Source organism: Lepidochelys kempii, chromosome 27, assembly GCF_965140265.1.
Source record: "Lepidochelys kempii isolate rLepKem1 chromosome 27, rLepKem1.hap2, whole genome shotgun sequence".
NCBI lineage: Eukaryota > Metazoa > Chordata > Testudines > Cheloniidae > Lepidochelys > Lepidochelys kempii.
This window is the reverse complement of record NC_133282.1, coordinates 17,657,316-17,672,347: the sequence shown is the minus strand read 5'-3', so window position 1 is coordinate 17,672,347 and position 15,032 is coordinate 17,657,316. Positions and strand designations below refer to the sequence as shown.

The 15,032-nt window shown below is 45.8% G+C and overlaps 2 protein-coding genes across 6 annotated transcripts in view; both read left to right on the top strand.

Moving 5' to 3' along the window:
- ACLY (ATP citrate lyase) overlaps positions 1–5,558 on the top strand; it is a 44,544-nt gene extending 38,986 nt beyond the window's left edge. For all 5 annotated transcript variants that reach the window (XM_073326337.1, XM_073326336.1, XM_073326335.1 and 2 more), the window contains 6 exons: positions 1,420–1,570; positions 2,565–2,708; positions 3,178–3,291; positions 3,840–3,922; positions 4,206–4,282; positions 4,681–5,558. In XM_073326337.1, coding sequence (XP_073182438.1) covers positions 1,420–1,570; positions 2,565–2,708; positions 3,178–3,291; positions 3,840–3,922; positions 4,206–4,282; positions 4,681–4,775 — 664 coding nt within the window. In that variant the 3' untranslated portion in view covers positions 4,776–5,558. The remainder of the gene's footprint in view (positions 1–1,419; positions 1,571–2,564; positions 2,709–3,177; positions 3,292–3,839; positions 3,923–4,205; positions 4,283–4,680) is intronic.
- A 1,675-nt stretch (positions 5,559–7,233) lies between these two features.
- Positions 7,234–15,032, top strand: KLHL11 (kelch like family member 11). The gene is made up of 2 exons (XM_073325543.1): positions 7,234–7,742; positions 9,545–15,032. Exons 1-2 carry the CDS (start codon positions 7,276–7,278, stop codon positions 11,121–11,123), a joined length of 2,046 nt encoding a protein of 681 aa, XP_073181644.1. The 5' UTR covers positions 7,234–7,275; the 3' UTR covers positions 11,124–15,032.

The window sequence follows — 15,032 nt, the reverse complement described above, 5'->3', positions numbered from 1 at the left end:
TGACTCCTTTTGGCTTCAAACTTAGCTTGTGTAATAGGGATTAGGCACAGATGTAACTCAGTCTCTCCGTGGTCATAAGGAAATACCAATTGTACAGGAAATACGCTCCCAATATCTGCTCCCCTCTGAGAATATATGATACACTTCTCTGACTTTGAGGAGGGGGAATTCCACAAACATGGTGGAGCACTGAGGAAATCCCTTTGTGTTAGTTCTGTTACCCCTCTCTCTTGGCCCTGTTTTATGGCCACCATCCTTCAGCACAAAGAGACTGGACAGGGCTATCTGCAGAGCCTATAAAATGTGTTACCAATGTGCAGGGAACTTTCTGAATGGCAAAGATACTCCCCCTCCTTGCCTGACCCCCAGCTGTGGGGGAACACACTTCCCACACAATACTCTCCTCCCTGGCTGGTCCAGGTGGCCAAGGAACTAAGAACGGGATGAGAACTTAATTTCCCACATAACAATATTGAGTGAAACCACTAGACCACCAGGTCAGCCAACTCAATGTGCCTGCTGAATGATCCCAGGTTTAAGGGGATTTGGTGTTGCCAGGAATCTGGATGTGAACTGGAAATGTGCAGTTAAGATGTAAAAAATGCAAGTTTGGGGCCAGATTTTCAAAGGTGGGGACAATAGGTGGGCCCACAAAAATGGGCAAGTGCCCAGAGACACCTGAATTTGTTCATGTGTCTTTGTTGGCACATTTATTGCAACTTCCTCTAAAAATCATGTCCCTGCTGTGCAGTGCAGGAGATGTCACATGCAGTAATTCCCTCAAACACCATCCACTAACAGATAGTCATGGTAAAATAGTCTTACACAATTCCTTTTTCGTTCCAACACACGCAAGACAACCCCTGCTAACACTTAGTGAATGCTCGTGAGTATGAGTGGATGTCCAAGGTGGCATCCATCAGCCTGTAAGTTTGGACTCTGTGACACAGAGGTGTTAAATGCACTTGGTTTTCAGCTGTGGAGACCTAGGTTAAAATCTTGGCTTTAGCCCAGAGAGCCAATTCTATAATGAAACAGCTGTCCATAGGGGGAAAAGAAATTGCATAGTCCCTATTTCATTCACACCCCTTGGGTTTAAATCACTGATCAAATGGCCAGAACACTGCAGCCATTAGACTATCTGGGAAATATACCACTGTACAAAGCATTGAGTGCACTAAGCAGAGCTATAAAACCAGCTTTTTTTCTAGCAGGCTCAGATAATTCAGGGAGACTTTCTGGGCTCTGAGACCCAACATTAGGTATGATCCTGCATCTCCTTTCTAGCTCTCCCCTTGTTTTAGTGTGTGGATGGGAGAGAGCCTTATTATCTAGTATGAAATAGAGATGCATGGTCTGACCAGGTTGATTTCTTCCTATTAAGTAATGTCACCCATCTCTCTCTTTCCCATCCCCCAGGTTACCAAAATATGCCTGTCACTTCATTGAGATGTGTTTGATGGTAACCGCCGATCACGGTCCTGCCGTATCGGGAGCCCACAACACCATTGTCTGTGCAAGAGCTGGGAAAGATCTGGTCTCTAGTCTCACCTCAGGCCTGCTCACTATTGTAAGCATTTCACATCTGATGCATTGTCTTTCTCCTTACTATACAATCTGATTTTTACTTCCACTCCGTAGCAATAGTGACCTGGCAGCAAGTCAGAACTTGGCATGACTTCTGTGCCATAAACAATCCTGAGAGCCCCGCTTACTCTTTCATCAGTTGTCTTCCCCTAATTACTCTGTCATTTATTAAAACCATTGGCTTTATGTTAAAACCAATATTAACGAGCAGTAGCTGGGGAAATACATTAATGAAACTGGATCATGTTAAAAGCCACTGGAAAATATTTGTGTGAATTGGATCCCTTCATCTCTAGGTCACTAGTTTAAATCAGAAGGGTAGTGACCAAAAGGTGACAGCTGTTTGATGTTCCTTTATGTGAAATGTGTTTTGGGTCTAGGTTTATTTTGTATTTGTTTTTGTCTGCATCACAAAAAAATACCATCACTATTAGCACTCACTGGCCCCTTTTTATTGGGTGTCTCAGGCTATGTCCACACTACTGTGGTAAGTCAACCTAAGTTAGGCAAGTCCAGCTGTGTGAATAACGTAGCTGGAGTCGATGTACCTTAGGTCCACTTTCTGCAGTGTCTACGCTGCAGTGGGTCACCAGGAGACACTCAAGCGGAGAACAGTCTGCCATCCATTTAGCAGGTCTTCACTAGACTCACTAAATTGACCCTGGGTGCATCTATTGTCAGAGTGTCATGGGATTGTGTAGACATAGCCTCAGAAGTGACCAAGAATTAAATGGGCCTTTTAATTTTATTTGCCTTTTTGTACCTAGAGGTAGGTCTCCTCTAGTTGTTTACAGTTGGCCAATGAATCCCAACTGGCTCTTTATCGTGGACTCCTACATAGTCTAATCCTGCTTTCACAATATCCCTGTTGTAGGTATGGGGGGTGCTATGGGAGAAAGGCTCTGGTTCATGCACCTATTGTAACATGCAACCGTAGAAATCTTTGCTGGAGTTCAACTTGTGTATGTTGGGCACAGGGAGACCGATTTGGTGGTGCATTGGATGCTGCAGCAAAGATGTTCAGTAAGGCCTTTGACAGTGGTATTATCCCTATGGAGTTCGTCAACAAGATGAAGAAAGAAGGGAAACTGATCATGGGCATTGGACACAGGGTCAAATCAGTAAGTAACTTACCTTGTTTTAATAGCATGGGGCTTTCTCCTCTGGGAGAGGAAAGTGAATAGAAGAAAAAGCAAGTAGAGGAAGGATGGCAACTTTTAGAAGTGCTTTCTGGACTAATCCTTAAAATAAATCACGGACACACTTCTGTTCGGCGGTATTTGGATACTCGGGTGATATGTCAGCAGTAGAGAGAGCAGTTCAGCATTAAGTAGTTACTTTGACAGCCCTTAACATTTTTCATCTCTTACAGTTCAGTATTTGGTCTTCTCCATTCACAGGTCTTACAAACTTAAAAATAAATAGATTTAATTTCTAAATTAAGTACATTTAAAAAAAAGCTATAAGGACAAAATTTAATTACCTTGGCTGCAAACAAAGGGCGCATTTGAGTTGATAGGTACAGTAAGATGTGCACTCTTACATGCATGTCTGGCTGTTACTGCAAATAATGTGTTCTTAAACTTGCAGATAAATAACCCAGACATGAGAGTTCAAATTCTCAAGGACTACGTGAAGCAGCATTTTCCTGCTACCCCACTGCTGGACTATGCACTTGAAGTAGAAAAAATTACAACTTCCAAGGTAAAACACCCCCACTGCATTTTTGTTCTCTACTACCTTGAAGGAAAAAAAAAATCTTTCGGGGTCATTGTTGGAGTTTTGTTCCAGGTTTTTTAACTGCAGAGGGAGTAATGCATTGGTGCTCATAAAAGCCAGAGACACACAGCACCAGCTCGGAGCCAGGCACATCTACAGGATATGCTGTGGATGAAGTGAGCCTTACACACCAGGAGACCTTGCCAGCCAATGATAGCCCACAGCATTCTACAGAACAGCCTGTGACTGCGCTCCTCATTTTAATAAGGAGACGTAGTCTACAGAGATGCTGGGTCCTAGCAGAAGTCGACCTTGAACTGGGTAGAGCCGCATCCAGATGAAGAGGGGGAAGTCCCCATCATTCAAATTGACTGTGGCTGTCAGGCAAATTGTCAGACTAGACCTCTGTGTTACAAAGTTTGGGTGCCCCTTATTGCATGCAGCCTCTAAAGCATACTAAGTAAGGCCCTTTGTGATGAAAGTTGCCAGATAAGTGCGAGTTACTAACAGTTAACATTTTTCACTTTCTTCAGAAACCAAATCTTATCCTGAATGTGGATGGCTTTATTGGAGTCGCCTTTGTTGATGTTCTCAGGAACTGTGGCTCCTTCACCCGGTAAATATTGACGTATCTTCTCTAGCTGCTGTATGAAGTTGGGGAGAAAGGGTAAAATCCTGATGCCATTGATGTGATGTGAGTTTTCCCACTGCCATCCAATGGGGCCAGGATTTTATCTGACATTTGCAAGGCAAGGCACCCTGCTGTAGCCTGGCCTCTCTGCAAGGGGAAGATTTCCAGGAGAACTGGGCCTTGAATTTGCATTGGGGGTGGTTTAGAGCTGCTCTGAGAGCCATTGTACCAAGTACCCTGTTCCCAAAAATTTTGGTTTTTATTGCAGGGAAGAAGCCGATGAATATATTGACATCGGAGCCCTCAATGGCATCTTTGTGCTTGGCAGAAGTATGGGGTTCATTGGTAAGTTTTTCACATGTACCCAAAAGCCCTATTGTGGTGATCCCCATCATCACCACCAAAAGACAGCTCATACAAACCCCTTCATTTTTCACCCCAGTCCTGACTGCATGTGGTGCATCAGCCACACTTCCCACCCCAGGAGAATCTGCTGGGATCCTCTCAGTGCTGGGTTTTTTTAAGCTACTGGATGGGTAACTTCTGAACAATAGTTAGGATTCTCACCCATCCCCCTGGAGCTTGTAGTCATACCCTAAAATAGGAGTAACAGCATCTCATGCTTCAGGGTAGAAGATGATCACTTGTGGGGCCAGGAAGGGACCTAACAAGTTTCAAGGCAAGGTCAGTCTAGGAGGAATGGAAACTTTGATTGCTGCATGTAAAAATCACTTTCATTCCAGGACACTACCTGGATCAGAAGAGGCTGAAACAAGGTCTGTACCGTCACCCATGGGATGACATCTCCTATGTTCTACCAGAGCACATGACTATGTGATAGCCAGTAGCATTGCTTCAAAACAGAGAAGCAAGTTGCCTGCATGGAAAACAGTTACACGTGGGACTTAAATGAAAAGGCCATAGGTTTATAGAAATCAAGAACTACTGTGCAAAGCAGCTGTTCTAGAAGCATAGAAACTGAAGCAAATAAAACCAAAAGTGTGATATTCCATATGCTACCTGCTGTATTTCATGCTTGGAAGCAGCTGAACTTTGTCTCTTCTCCCCTGCCTCTTTTAATTTTTCTACTTGTTTTATTTTGTGTGTTCTGATAAGATTTTAAGGTTTTGCGGGGGAGGGGTGTGTGTTTTGCTCATGGACACAGCTGCTTTTGACTTGAACTAGACATATTAGCTTGAAAATAAGCTGTAACCTTCCTGACAGAAGGAGGAACCAAAACCTGAAGAATATTGTTCCCCATCAGCTAGGAGTTGGGGTTCTCTTGTAGGTTGTTTTTCAGTTTTGTTTGCTCTGTGTTTGTCTCCATGGACAATAATACCTTGTGTAGTGGGACCATTGCTGATATAGCCAATGCCATTCAAACTCTGGTGTAGTAATTTAAAATGTAAAGTTGTAACACATACTCTTGGTAAAACTGTGAAACTACCTGTATTTACACAGCCACCATATTACTTACAGGAAATGCTGGCCCCCTACGTTATCTACATATGCAAGATGCATATTCAGTGGGCCATTAATTATAGTCATTATAATAACTTCAGCATCCTACTTGTCTCTGTATTATTGTAACCTAACTTAAATAAACAATACGTTAATAATTTTTAGTTGGGTTTTGTATTTTCTCAGTGCTGGCACCTTGAGATTTGTTTGTACTGAATCTTACCTTATGCAGGGAAACAGAATACTTTAAAACACTGAGTAACCTGACTTGTGCAGATCTAGAATTTGTCTGTCTTCAGGTTTTCCTTTTTGAAGATCAGGCCTTCAGCATCTCCAGCTGGACACCCCAAATCAGTAGCCACTTCTGAAAGTTTGGGCCTTAATGTGTAGCAAATGGCCAAAATCATACACACGACAAAAAAACTGCTAATATAAGTACCTGGATAAACTAGGCAGAAATGGGCAAGGTCTTACAGCATGAGTTAAAATGTGATTGGGGGGAGGAAGGTCAACATACCTTTCTGCAATTTGCTTAATTAAGGGACTTTAATATGTATAAACGCTCCAGTAACACTGCATGAAATTTGGGGTGCTTTATCATACTGCATTAATAATCCTAATGTCCAAAGTCATTTAGAGTAAGTTGAGCTGTAGCTGATGGTGACACAAGTAAACTCTCAACTCACCTGCATTATAAAGTAGATCCCAAAGACAGGAAAATTAGTGAATGCTTCATGCCATCCTAGTCAAGACCCTATGCTGCAAAATTCCCCAAGTGGGGGGGAGAGAGAGATTGAAAGGAGGAGAATATGGTTTAAAACTTCCCTGGGGCTTGATGGGCTGCGTGAGATTATGGGTAAATGTGTACTTGAGCTTTGCCAGGTGTGTACTGTAGGTAGGTAGCATTTGGCACTGATACAGCATGTGCTGTCTACACAACTGGATTCCCCCTTGCTGGGGCAGCCGGTTTAAGATAGGTCTCCCTCGCTGAGAACCTCTATCCACTCACACTTGGGCGGGCTGTACCTTTTTGTGGAATATGACTTCAGAGCTGACCCAGGGGATTCTAATAAACCACCCCCTGCACCGCTTGCCTGCGTGTTGCAGGTGGGAGAGGTTCCGGGTGCAAGAGAAGCGATGACGACAAGGCTATCCCAGCCAGCCCTAGGCTTTCTGCTCACCTCAGCCCCCACCAGCCTGCCCCCTTGCCCCTGCCCTCCGGCCCCACCCGCAGCCAGGGCCCAGGGCGCTGTCCTACCTGCCTCTCTCGCTCTGGCGGGGAGGGTCCCGACTTTCCCTCAGGTGTGGACATGTGGGCTACGCGAGATGCCCGGCGGGCTCAGAAAGGGGGAGAGGGGCCTCTGCTGTGACAGGAGCCCAAGGGTGTGCAGCGCCTGGCACCCCTCCCCCCAAGGAGCCCAGGGGGCAGGCTGCCTACTCCTTGTTAGCCTCACACCAAGCGGCCTGAACGCGCCCGTGAGGGGAGGCAAAGCCACCCACCTCCACCCTAGTTAACGCCCTTTTACACTGAGGCAAGCTGAGGCAAGAGGACACGCGCGCGCACGCCCCGTGCCCCCGGCGGGCTTCGAACCCGCGGACTCGCTTCCCTGCTTCCAGAACTCCCTGAGGAGAAGGCTGAGAGGGGGCGGAGCCGGAGCCGAGCCCGCCTCTTTCCCGCGTCGAGCTCCTCCCCTCCCCCTCCCCCCCCAGCCAGCGTGCCGCCGACCGCCTGCGTGAGGGGGGGGCGCGCCGCCTCTCGGGGGACGGGGGCGCGCACGTTCAGTGACGTGCTCCTCCCACCCGCCCTTAGTTCCCACGTCCTTCCGGCGGCGCGCGCGCGCCGGTCTCCCTGGGCGCCGTTGGGTATCGCGCGCAAGATGGCGGCGGCCGCGGCCTCGGCCTCGCCTCAGCCGCAGCCCGGGCCGGCGGGGGAAGGCGCGGGCGAGGCGGGCCCGGCGGGCGGCGGCGGCGGGGAGGCCGGCGGGGAGGCGGAGGCGGAGGAGTTCGCGTGCCCGGCGCACTGCGGCGAGCTGGCCTGGCGGCAGAACGAGCAGCGCCGCCTCGACCTCTACTGCGACATCACCCTGGCCTTCGGCGGCGGCGGGGGGCCGCTCCGCGAGGTCCGCGCCCACCGCTCCGTGCTGGCCGCCGCCACCGACTACTTCACCCCGCTGCTGTCGGGCGGCTTCGCCGAGTCGCGCTCCGGCCGCGTGGAGCTGCGGAAGTGGAGCTCGGAGGGGGGCCCCGAGCCGGACACGGTGGAGGCGGTGGTCGGCTTCATGTACACGGGCAGCATCCGCGTCAGCCCGGGCAACGTGCACGAGGTGCTGGAGATGGCCGACAGGTGAGGGGGCGGGGGGGAGGGATGAGGTGGCCGACAGGTGAGGGGGCGGGGGGGAGGGAGGAGGTGGCCGACAGGTGAGGGGGCGGGGACATGGCCGGGGGGGGGGGAGGGAGGAGGTGGCCGACAGGTGAGGAGGCGGGGACATGGCCGGGGGGGGGAGGGAGGAGGTGGCCGACAGGTGAGGGGGCGGGGACATGGCGGGGGCGGGAGGAGGTGGCCGACAGGTGAGGGGGAGGTGGCTGACAGGTGAGGGGGCGGGGGCATGGTGGGGGGCGGCGGGGGAGGTGGCCGACAGGTGAGGGGGCGGGGACATGGCGGGGGCGGGGGGGAGGGAGGAGGTGGCCCACAGGTGAGGGGGCGGGGACATGGCGGGGGGGGGGAGGGAGGAGGTGGCTGACAGATGAGGGGGCGGGGACAGGGCAGGTGTTTGTGGGGGGAAGGAGATGGCCAACAGGTGAGGGGGCTGGGCAGGGACAGGGCAGGAGTGGGAGGATGGGGTTGGCTGGGGGGGGAAGGAGATGGCCGACAGCTGAGGGGGGTGGGGACAGGGCAGGACGGGGGGGATGGGCAGGGCAGGCCGAAGGGGGTGGGGGGAGAGGAGATGGCCAGACAGGGCAGGAGCGGGGGGAATGTGGGCTGGTGGGGGGGGCAGGGAAGGAGATGGCAGACCGTTGTGGCAGCAGGCCAGGGGCTGAGGTGGCCAACAGGTGAACAGAGGGAAGGGGTTGGCCAGAGGCTGCCCAAGACATCTGCGCCTCCCCCCGCCCTTGCAAGATTCCAGTGTGTTCCCTCCTCCAATAGGCCGAAGGTGTTTCTCTGTCAGATGGAGGAGCAGCTGGGCCAAATGTCAGTGAGTGGTGTTTTGATCCAGTGCAGCGTGGGGTGGCCAGGCTAAATCTGCCCCTCTAGGTAGCGGCCTGATTTGTTTGTAGCTGGAGTGGTGGCTGGGGATGGAGAGACAGGTGAGGGGGTAGGGAGGCACAGTGGAGAAAGGTAAAAGCTGATGTAGCGCAGGCACACAGGTGAAAAGGGCAAGGGAGAGAAGGTGATGGAGGTGGCTAGTAAGTGAAGTGCAGAGGTAGTGGGTAAGAGAGAGGGAGCTTGGAGGGATGGCAGCTACTCATAAAGTGGTTATGTTGGACCCGGGGGGGCCTGGAAGGAAAGCTGGAGCTGGCAGGGGAGTTGTGGAGGGATGGTCAGTAGTGGGGGTGGAGCAGTGGCATGTTCTCCTGAGTCTTGTATCCTTCCTATAGGAGCAGGATCATGTTGTCCCATCTTCTCGTCTCTGTATCCTCGTAATTAGCCCCACCTTTTCTAGCTAAATTTTACACCTCCTGAATTCTCTGAAGGTGAAGGGATCAAAGCTTCCCTGCTGGGAGTGGGCACATGTCATGCACAGCATTCCTAACCTCCAGGAGAGCTTCCCTGAGCTGCACCATGGGGATTGGACACACTAAATTCATCTCCCTTAGGGATAATTTGCTAGAGGCTACAATGGACTGGTTGGCGGCATCTGAACTTAAATGCACTGATCTAGTAGATGCCCCATTCCACCAGTAGTTAATATACCTAGTGAGCAGAGCCAGAATTCCAGTTTGGCTTGCAGCCCTTGCATGTGTCTGTAGGCTACAAGATGGCTAAAGGGAGGTGGTAAAAGAACAATTATGTAACGTTGACTTCCTAAAGTACATCAGAGACTCAGCTGTTGTGCAGTATAAACGCTTTTTTGTTAAAGTTATATGACTGGACTTAACCTCACTTCCCTCAGTTAATGTCTTAACTCATCTTTGTTTGCTCTTCAGGTTTTTATTGATGCGGTTAAAGGAATTCTGTGGAGAGTTTCTGAAGAAAAAACTGAATCTCTCCAACTGTGTGGCTGTTCATAGCTTAGCTCATATGTATTCCTTGAACCAACTTGCCCTGAAAGCTGCAGACATGATAAGAAGGAACTTCTGCAAAGTTATCCAGGATGAAGAGTTCTACACATTACCCTTTCACCTCCTCAGAGACTGGCTTTCAGACTTGGAAATCACAGTGGACTCTGAAGAAGTTCTTTTTGAGACTGTCTTAAAGTGGGTTCAGAGAAATGCTGATGAAAGAGAGAGGTACTTTGAAGAACTCTTTAAACTGCTCAGACTGTCTCAGATGAAACCCACTTACCTTACCCGGCATGTCAAATCTGAAAGGCTAGTATCCAGTAATGAAGCCTGTCTTAAATTAGTGTCTGAAGCTGTGGAAAGCCATGCCCTGAGGGCTGAGAACTTGCAATCTGGTAATTTACAACATTCTGCCTATCCTGTATCATTGCTGCCTCGCTATGGGCAAAACATGGATGTCATCATGGTGATCGGTGGTGTGTCAGAGGGAGGGGATTATTTAAGTGAGTGTGTAGGGTATTTCATTGATGAAGACAGGTGGGTAAACTTACCGCACATACATAATCACCTTGACGGACATGCTGTTGCTGTTACAGAATCATATGTTTATGTGGCTGGCTCCATGGAACCTGGCTTTGCCAAGACTGTGGAAAAGTACAACCCCAACAGAAATGTCTGGGAGCAAGTCTCTCATCTAATAACCAGAAAGCATTCTTTTGGCCTCACTGAAGTCAAGGGAAACTTGTACAGTATTGGTGGACATGGTAACTTCAGTCCTGGCTTTAAAGATGTAACCATTTACAATCCCGAGCAAGACAAATGGCACAACCTGGAGTCAGCCCCAAAGATCCTTCGTGATGTCAAAGCAGTCACCGTAGAAGATAGATTTGTTTACATTGCTGCTCGAACCCCAGTTGACGATAGTGAAGATGGTTTAAGGGCAGTCATTACTAGATATGACACAGAGACAAGGCACTGGCAAGACATCGAGTCTCTGCCACTCATTGATAACTACTGCTCTTTTCAGATGTCTGTTGCCAACACAAACTTTTACCAGACAGCATCGTGCTGCCCCAAGAGTTACCCCATAGATAATGAAGAGGCTAAGAGAAAGATCTCTGGCAGAATACCAGAGGAGATTCTTGAAAGTTTACCTCCAGAAGTTCTTAGCATTGAAGGGGCGGCCATTTGCTATTATAAAGATGATGTTTTCATCATTGGTGGGTGGAAGAACAGTGATGATATAGATAAGCAATACAGAAAAGAGGCCTATCGTTACTGTGCTGAGAGAAAGCGATGGATGCTTCTCCCTCCCATGCCGCAGCCTCGCTGTAGAGCAACAGCCTGCCATGTGAGAATCCCATTCAGATGCTTGCATGGTACACAAAGATATCCTATGCCACAAAATTTGATGTGGCAAAAGGATAGAATACGGCAGATGCAGGAAATACATCGGCATTCTTTAAGCTTGCGAAGAATGCCCCGCTCACAGATTGAGTGCTAATTCATGGAAGACCATTCCTCTAATAAACTTGGTTTAAGGAATACAGTGCTATCTATTTTGTAAGGCTCAGTACATGGCCATCATATATTAAGATTTGGATAACTGAACTGGTGGCTGGTTTGATGCATAAAAGTAACATCTGTACTTAAATACTGAGGATGAGAAATAGTTAACCAACACCTAAAATCCCCCTCTCTCATGTATCATGGAGAAGAGCATACTGTAGCCCAGGAAAACTAAATCCCTATTAAGGGGATGTGATGAAATGCCTGATGCTTTAAGAAAATTTAATGCAGAATCTGTTAATTCTCTTGTCCAACCCTCATTTTCAAGGCATTATATGGATTTAGTCTGTCAACAGTTCCTTCAATGTAAAAAAAAATAAAAAAATCCAGTTTTGCACATTTTTTTAACCATTACATTTAGATGTATTCTTAAAGCACCAATTTTATTTGCACTTACATGTTGATATTCCTTGAGCTTCTCTTCTTTTGAATAGCTGAAATTCACATACAATTGGCATCCGTGCACTTAGTTCTCCAAAACTGAGGGCACATGCAATTGGTAGGAATACCTATTATATAAAAATAAAAACACTATCTTTTTTCCTAAAATTACTTCAGGATGTTTGTGTGTGTTAAATATTTTGTTTCTGTATATTGTAGAAATGCCAGAGTTTACTTACAACAAATGATTGGTAAAACATCAGAGACTTACTAAAATGGGGTTTGAGACAGCACCTGGGATGATTTCACTATCTCGAAATGCTTCATGTTTCTGGGTCTCTTCTTTATCAGCTTGATTAGAAACTTAGGCAAACAATCAACCTGATTAAATGAGTGAAAACAGTAAAAATGTTAACAGTAAAAAAGTAACTATCCACTTCTAAAATATCTGGGGACATTAGGGATTACTAAAAGCAAAATTATTTCATCTTGGGGTATTAAAGACTGAGCTATTTGAAGTTTTTTTCCGGACATGGCACACATTTAATTCCAGTAAAAGTTTGAAAAGTGGACCTGTATCCAGTCTGCCTTTGACAATCAGTACTTTTTTGCCTTTGATATATTTTCTCTGTAAACTTAGAGTAGCAATGCCACACTGTTCCCTACCAAATTAGTATTTTGTGTTTCTGATGAAGTGGAACAATCAGTTCTTGAAATCTTTAATTGCCACTGAGAAGCTTTTAGTGATCTTAAGCATTTACAGTCTTCAAATGTTTGAATTCTCCATTTATTCTGTTTGCAGCATTTATAGATGATTGGGGTGAAATTAAGCCATTTAATTTTTTTGACATCTGAGATTGTGTTATGAATAGGGCCATGTTGGTTCTCGATTACTTAATACAATATTCTTTAAGGGAAATATCCAACACATTGTCCCATAGAAGTATCTTTGCCCAGAAGTAACCCTCTTTACTAAGCCCTCTCACCTTATTCTCATCGTGAAACTTTCTCAATTAGTTCTTGTGAATGCCATTATCCTTTCTACCCCCTCTTCTTCCCTAGCCTTCCTTTTATTTAACTGTTTGGATTATTTCCACTGTAGGCCTAACTCAGGATCTTAGGGAAAGGAAAGGAGTAGTAACGAGTGTATCCCAAACATCTACACAGTCAAACATTGCTGAAAAAGCTGCTTACTTTCTCTTGTTCATTTTATGGTATAGTGTCTTAAATTGGGGCCAGCTAATTTTGGAAAGCTCTTCTAAACATTTTACTCTTCTTTTTTTTAAAGTTTAACTTTCTGAACTGACACTTCTCATTTTCCAATTCAGCAGGCAGTCTAGATCATGTCTGAAATACTAGGTAAGTCTTTCAACTGCATGATGTGTACAGGTTTTTCTGACTTGCATATGACCCTTAATATTTCCTCTTGAAATTCACTTGACATTTTCTGTATCATTAACTTGCCTTGCTGTAATATTCAGACTAATCCAGGCTTGTAAAAATTACCATGAAAATGTAACAGCTCAGATACAGTCTAATCACATGCTAATGCCATCATATTGGATTTTACTTGGCTTTTGAATTATGCTGCAAGAGCAGGTGGGCAGGGCGAAATTTGCAAGGCAGGCCTCACCTGTTTAAGAGGGGAAATCAGTTAGCTTATTCAAGTTCAAGGCCGACATCCAGAAGTTATTGGCTCTGAAAGACCTGCATGAACTCATTTGGCAAGGTGCTGATGAATGTAGTTTATCAACAGCGCTGATAGAGCTTGTAAAATATCATGATTATCATATTTTAATTGCAATCTAAGCAAAATCTTTGGGTTGCAGATCACCACAGATCAACCTAGGCCAGCGGATGCACAAGCAAACCTCTCAGGATTTTGTTTGGTTATAACAAAAATTAATAACTGCCTTTACCATGAAAAAAACTTTTGGCTTTTGTACATCTTATGAGATCTTAAGATTCTTAAATGAAGATGTAAAAATAACTTCATGCCCGGGTGGTCTAACTTGTGAATGCCAGCCATGATTTACCGTATGATGCACTTTTATCTCACTTCTGGTGTGTTCAGTTTGCATGATGAGTGATGGGCACGATGGCGCATAGTCAGTTTTACTGTAGTCTCTTTTTATGCCAGTCCCAAGGGACCTCTTCATTTTTAAGTAGGGTTTTTGCATCGAATTTATGTGCTTCAATGGCATCTGCACACTCGTTTTTAAACAAAAGGCTACCTGCCTTCTGTACACAAAGTAGTTGTTGTAAGATGGAAAAACTGTAAATGTATGTTGGCTGTGGATCTGGCTCAGGCCACTAACTGTCAGCCGTTTAACAAGTTCCTTGTGGCCCTTGGTTAGCGTAGCGTGTGGTACCTGTAAAACACCCCTTTGGTAAAAGTCGGGGCACTCTTCAGCTGTAGTTACAGCAGGGTAGTTAAACTAACAAGAATCTTACTCCTATATCCAATAAGCATAACTAAACGGACTCTTATCTGTATCTTTCATTAAGAAACAAATCAGGTGGAATATTCTGACTATTCTACCGTCTAAGACAATCATACCACCTTTGCTGTACTAAACACATGCCATAAAATGCATGTTCTGTGTCCTATCTTTCTGTTCAAAATATTAGCAAAGTAGTGTAAACCTCTGACCAGCTAGCCTGGCAATGTAATCATTTTTAGGTGCCATATGTGTACATAGTATTTTATAACAACCTGAATGGTCTATTAGTAAGTAAATGTTTTGTATGTATTTTTAATACTTCTTGCACAAAGTCAGAAAGACACCACTCCAAATATCTAGAATATATGCTGTCTTTTAAAATGCACTAAGTATTCTCTGCTACTGCTTATTGATGTTATCCCCAAATTATTTTTCCATTACAGTAAACAGTAAAATAACAGGACTATTGGGTCAATGTATAGTTATGTTTACTAGAGGCAGACTGCATTGTGCAGATTAACAAAGTTTAAGAGCCTTTTGACCTGAAATTACAATAGTATACTGTAGTATTAGACTTGTTTGTAAAGGACCCAGTTAATATAAGTGTATTTGTATGGCTTAGCTTTATTTTCAGCCACTTCTCAAATAGAATATAATCATCTTTAATATAACCAGTTTAAGTGGAAGCACTCTTGAGGATATAATCCTATAAATGACATGAATGTTAAATGTAGAAATAACTAGATGTTTGAAGAACATTAATAGTCATAGATATTCCTCATGGATCCACATCACTCTGGATCCCATGACATATAAGGCAGCTGTTCTCTTCTGTCAGTTTTAGTGCAGGCTTCTGCAATTGCTTGGACAAGCAGTACCCTCCATACCGGGAAGAATTACATTGCTTCCTGTAAGGTAAAGTAGAGTTTGTTTGAAACAAAGAATATTGTAATATTTAAATTCTTGAAACTAAACGTTGTACTAATGCTTTGTTGTAATAAAAAATTTTTATTTCTCTA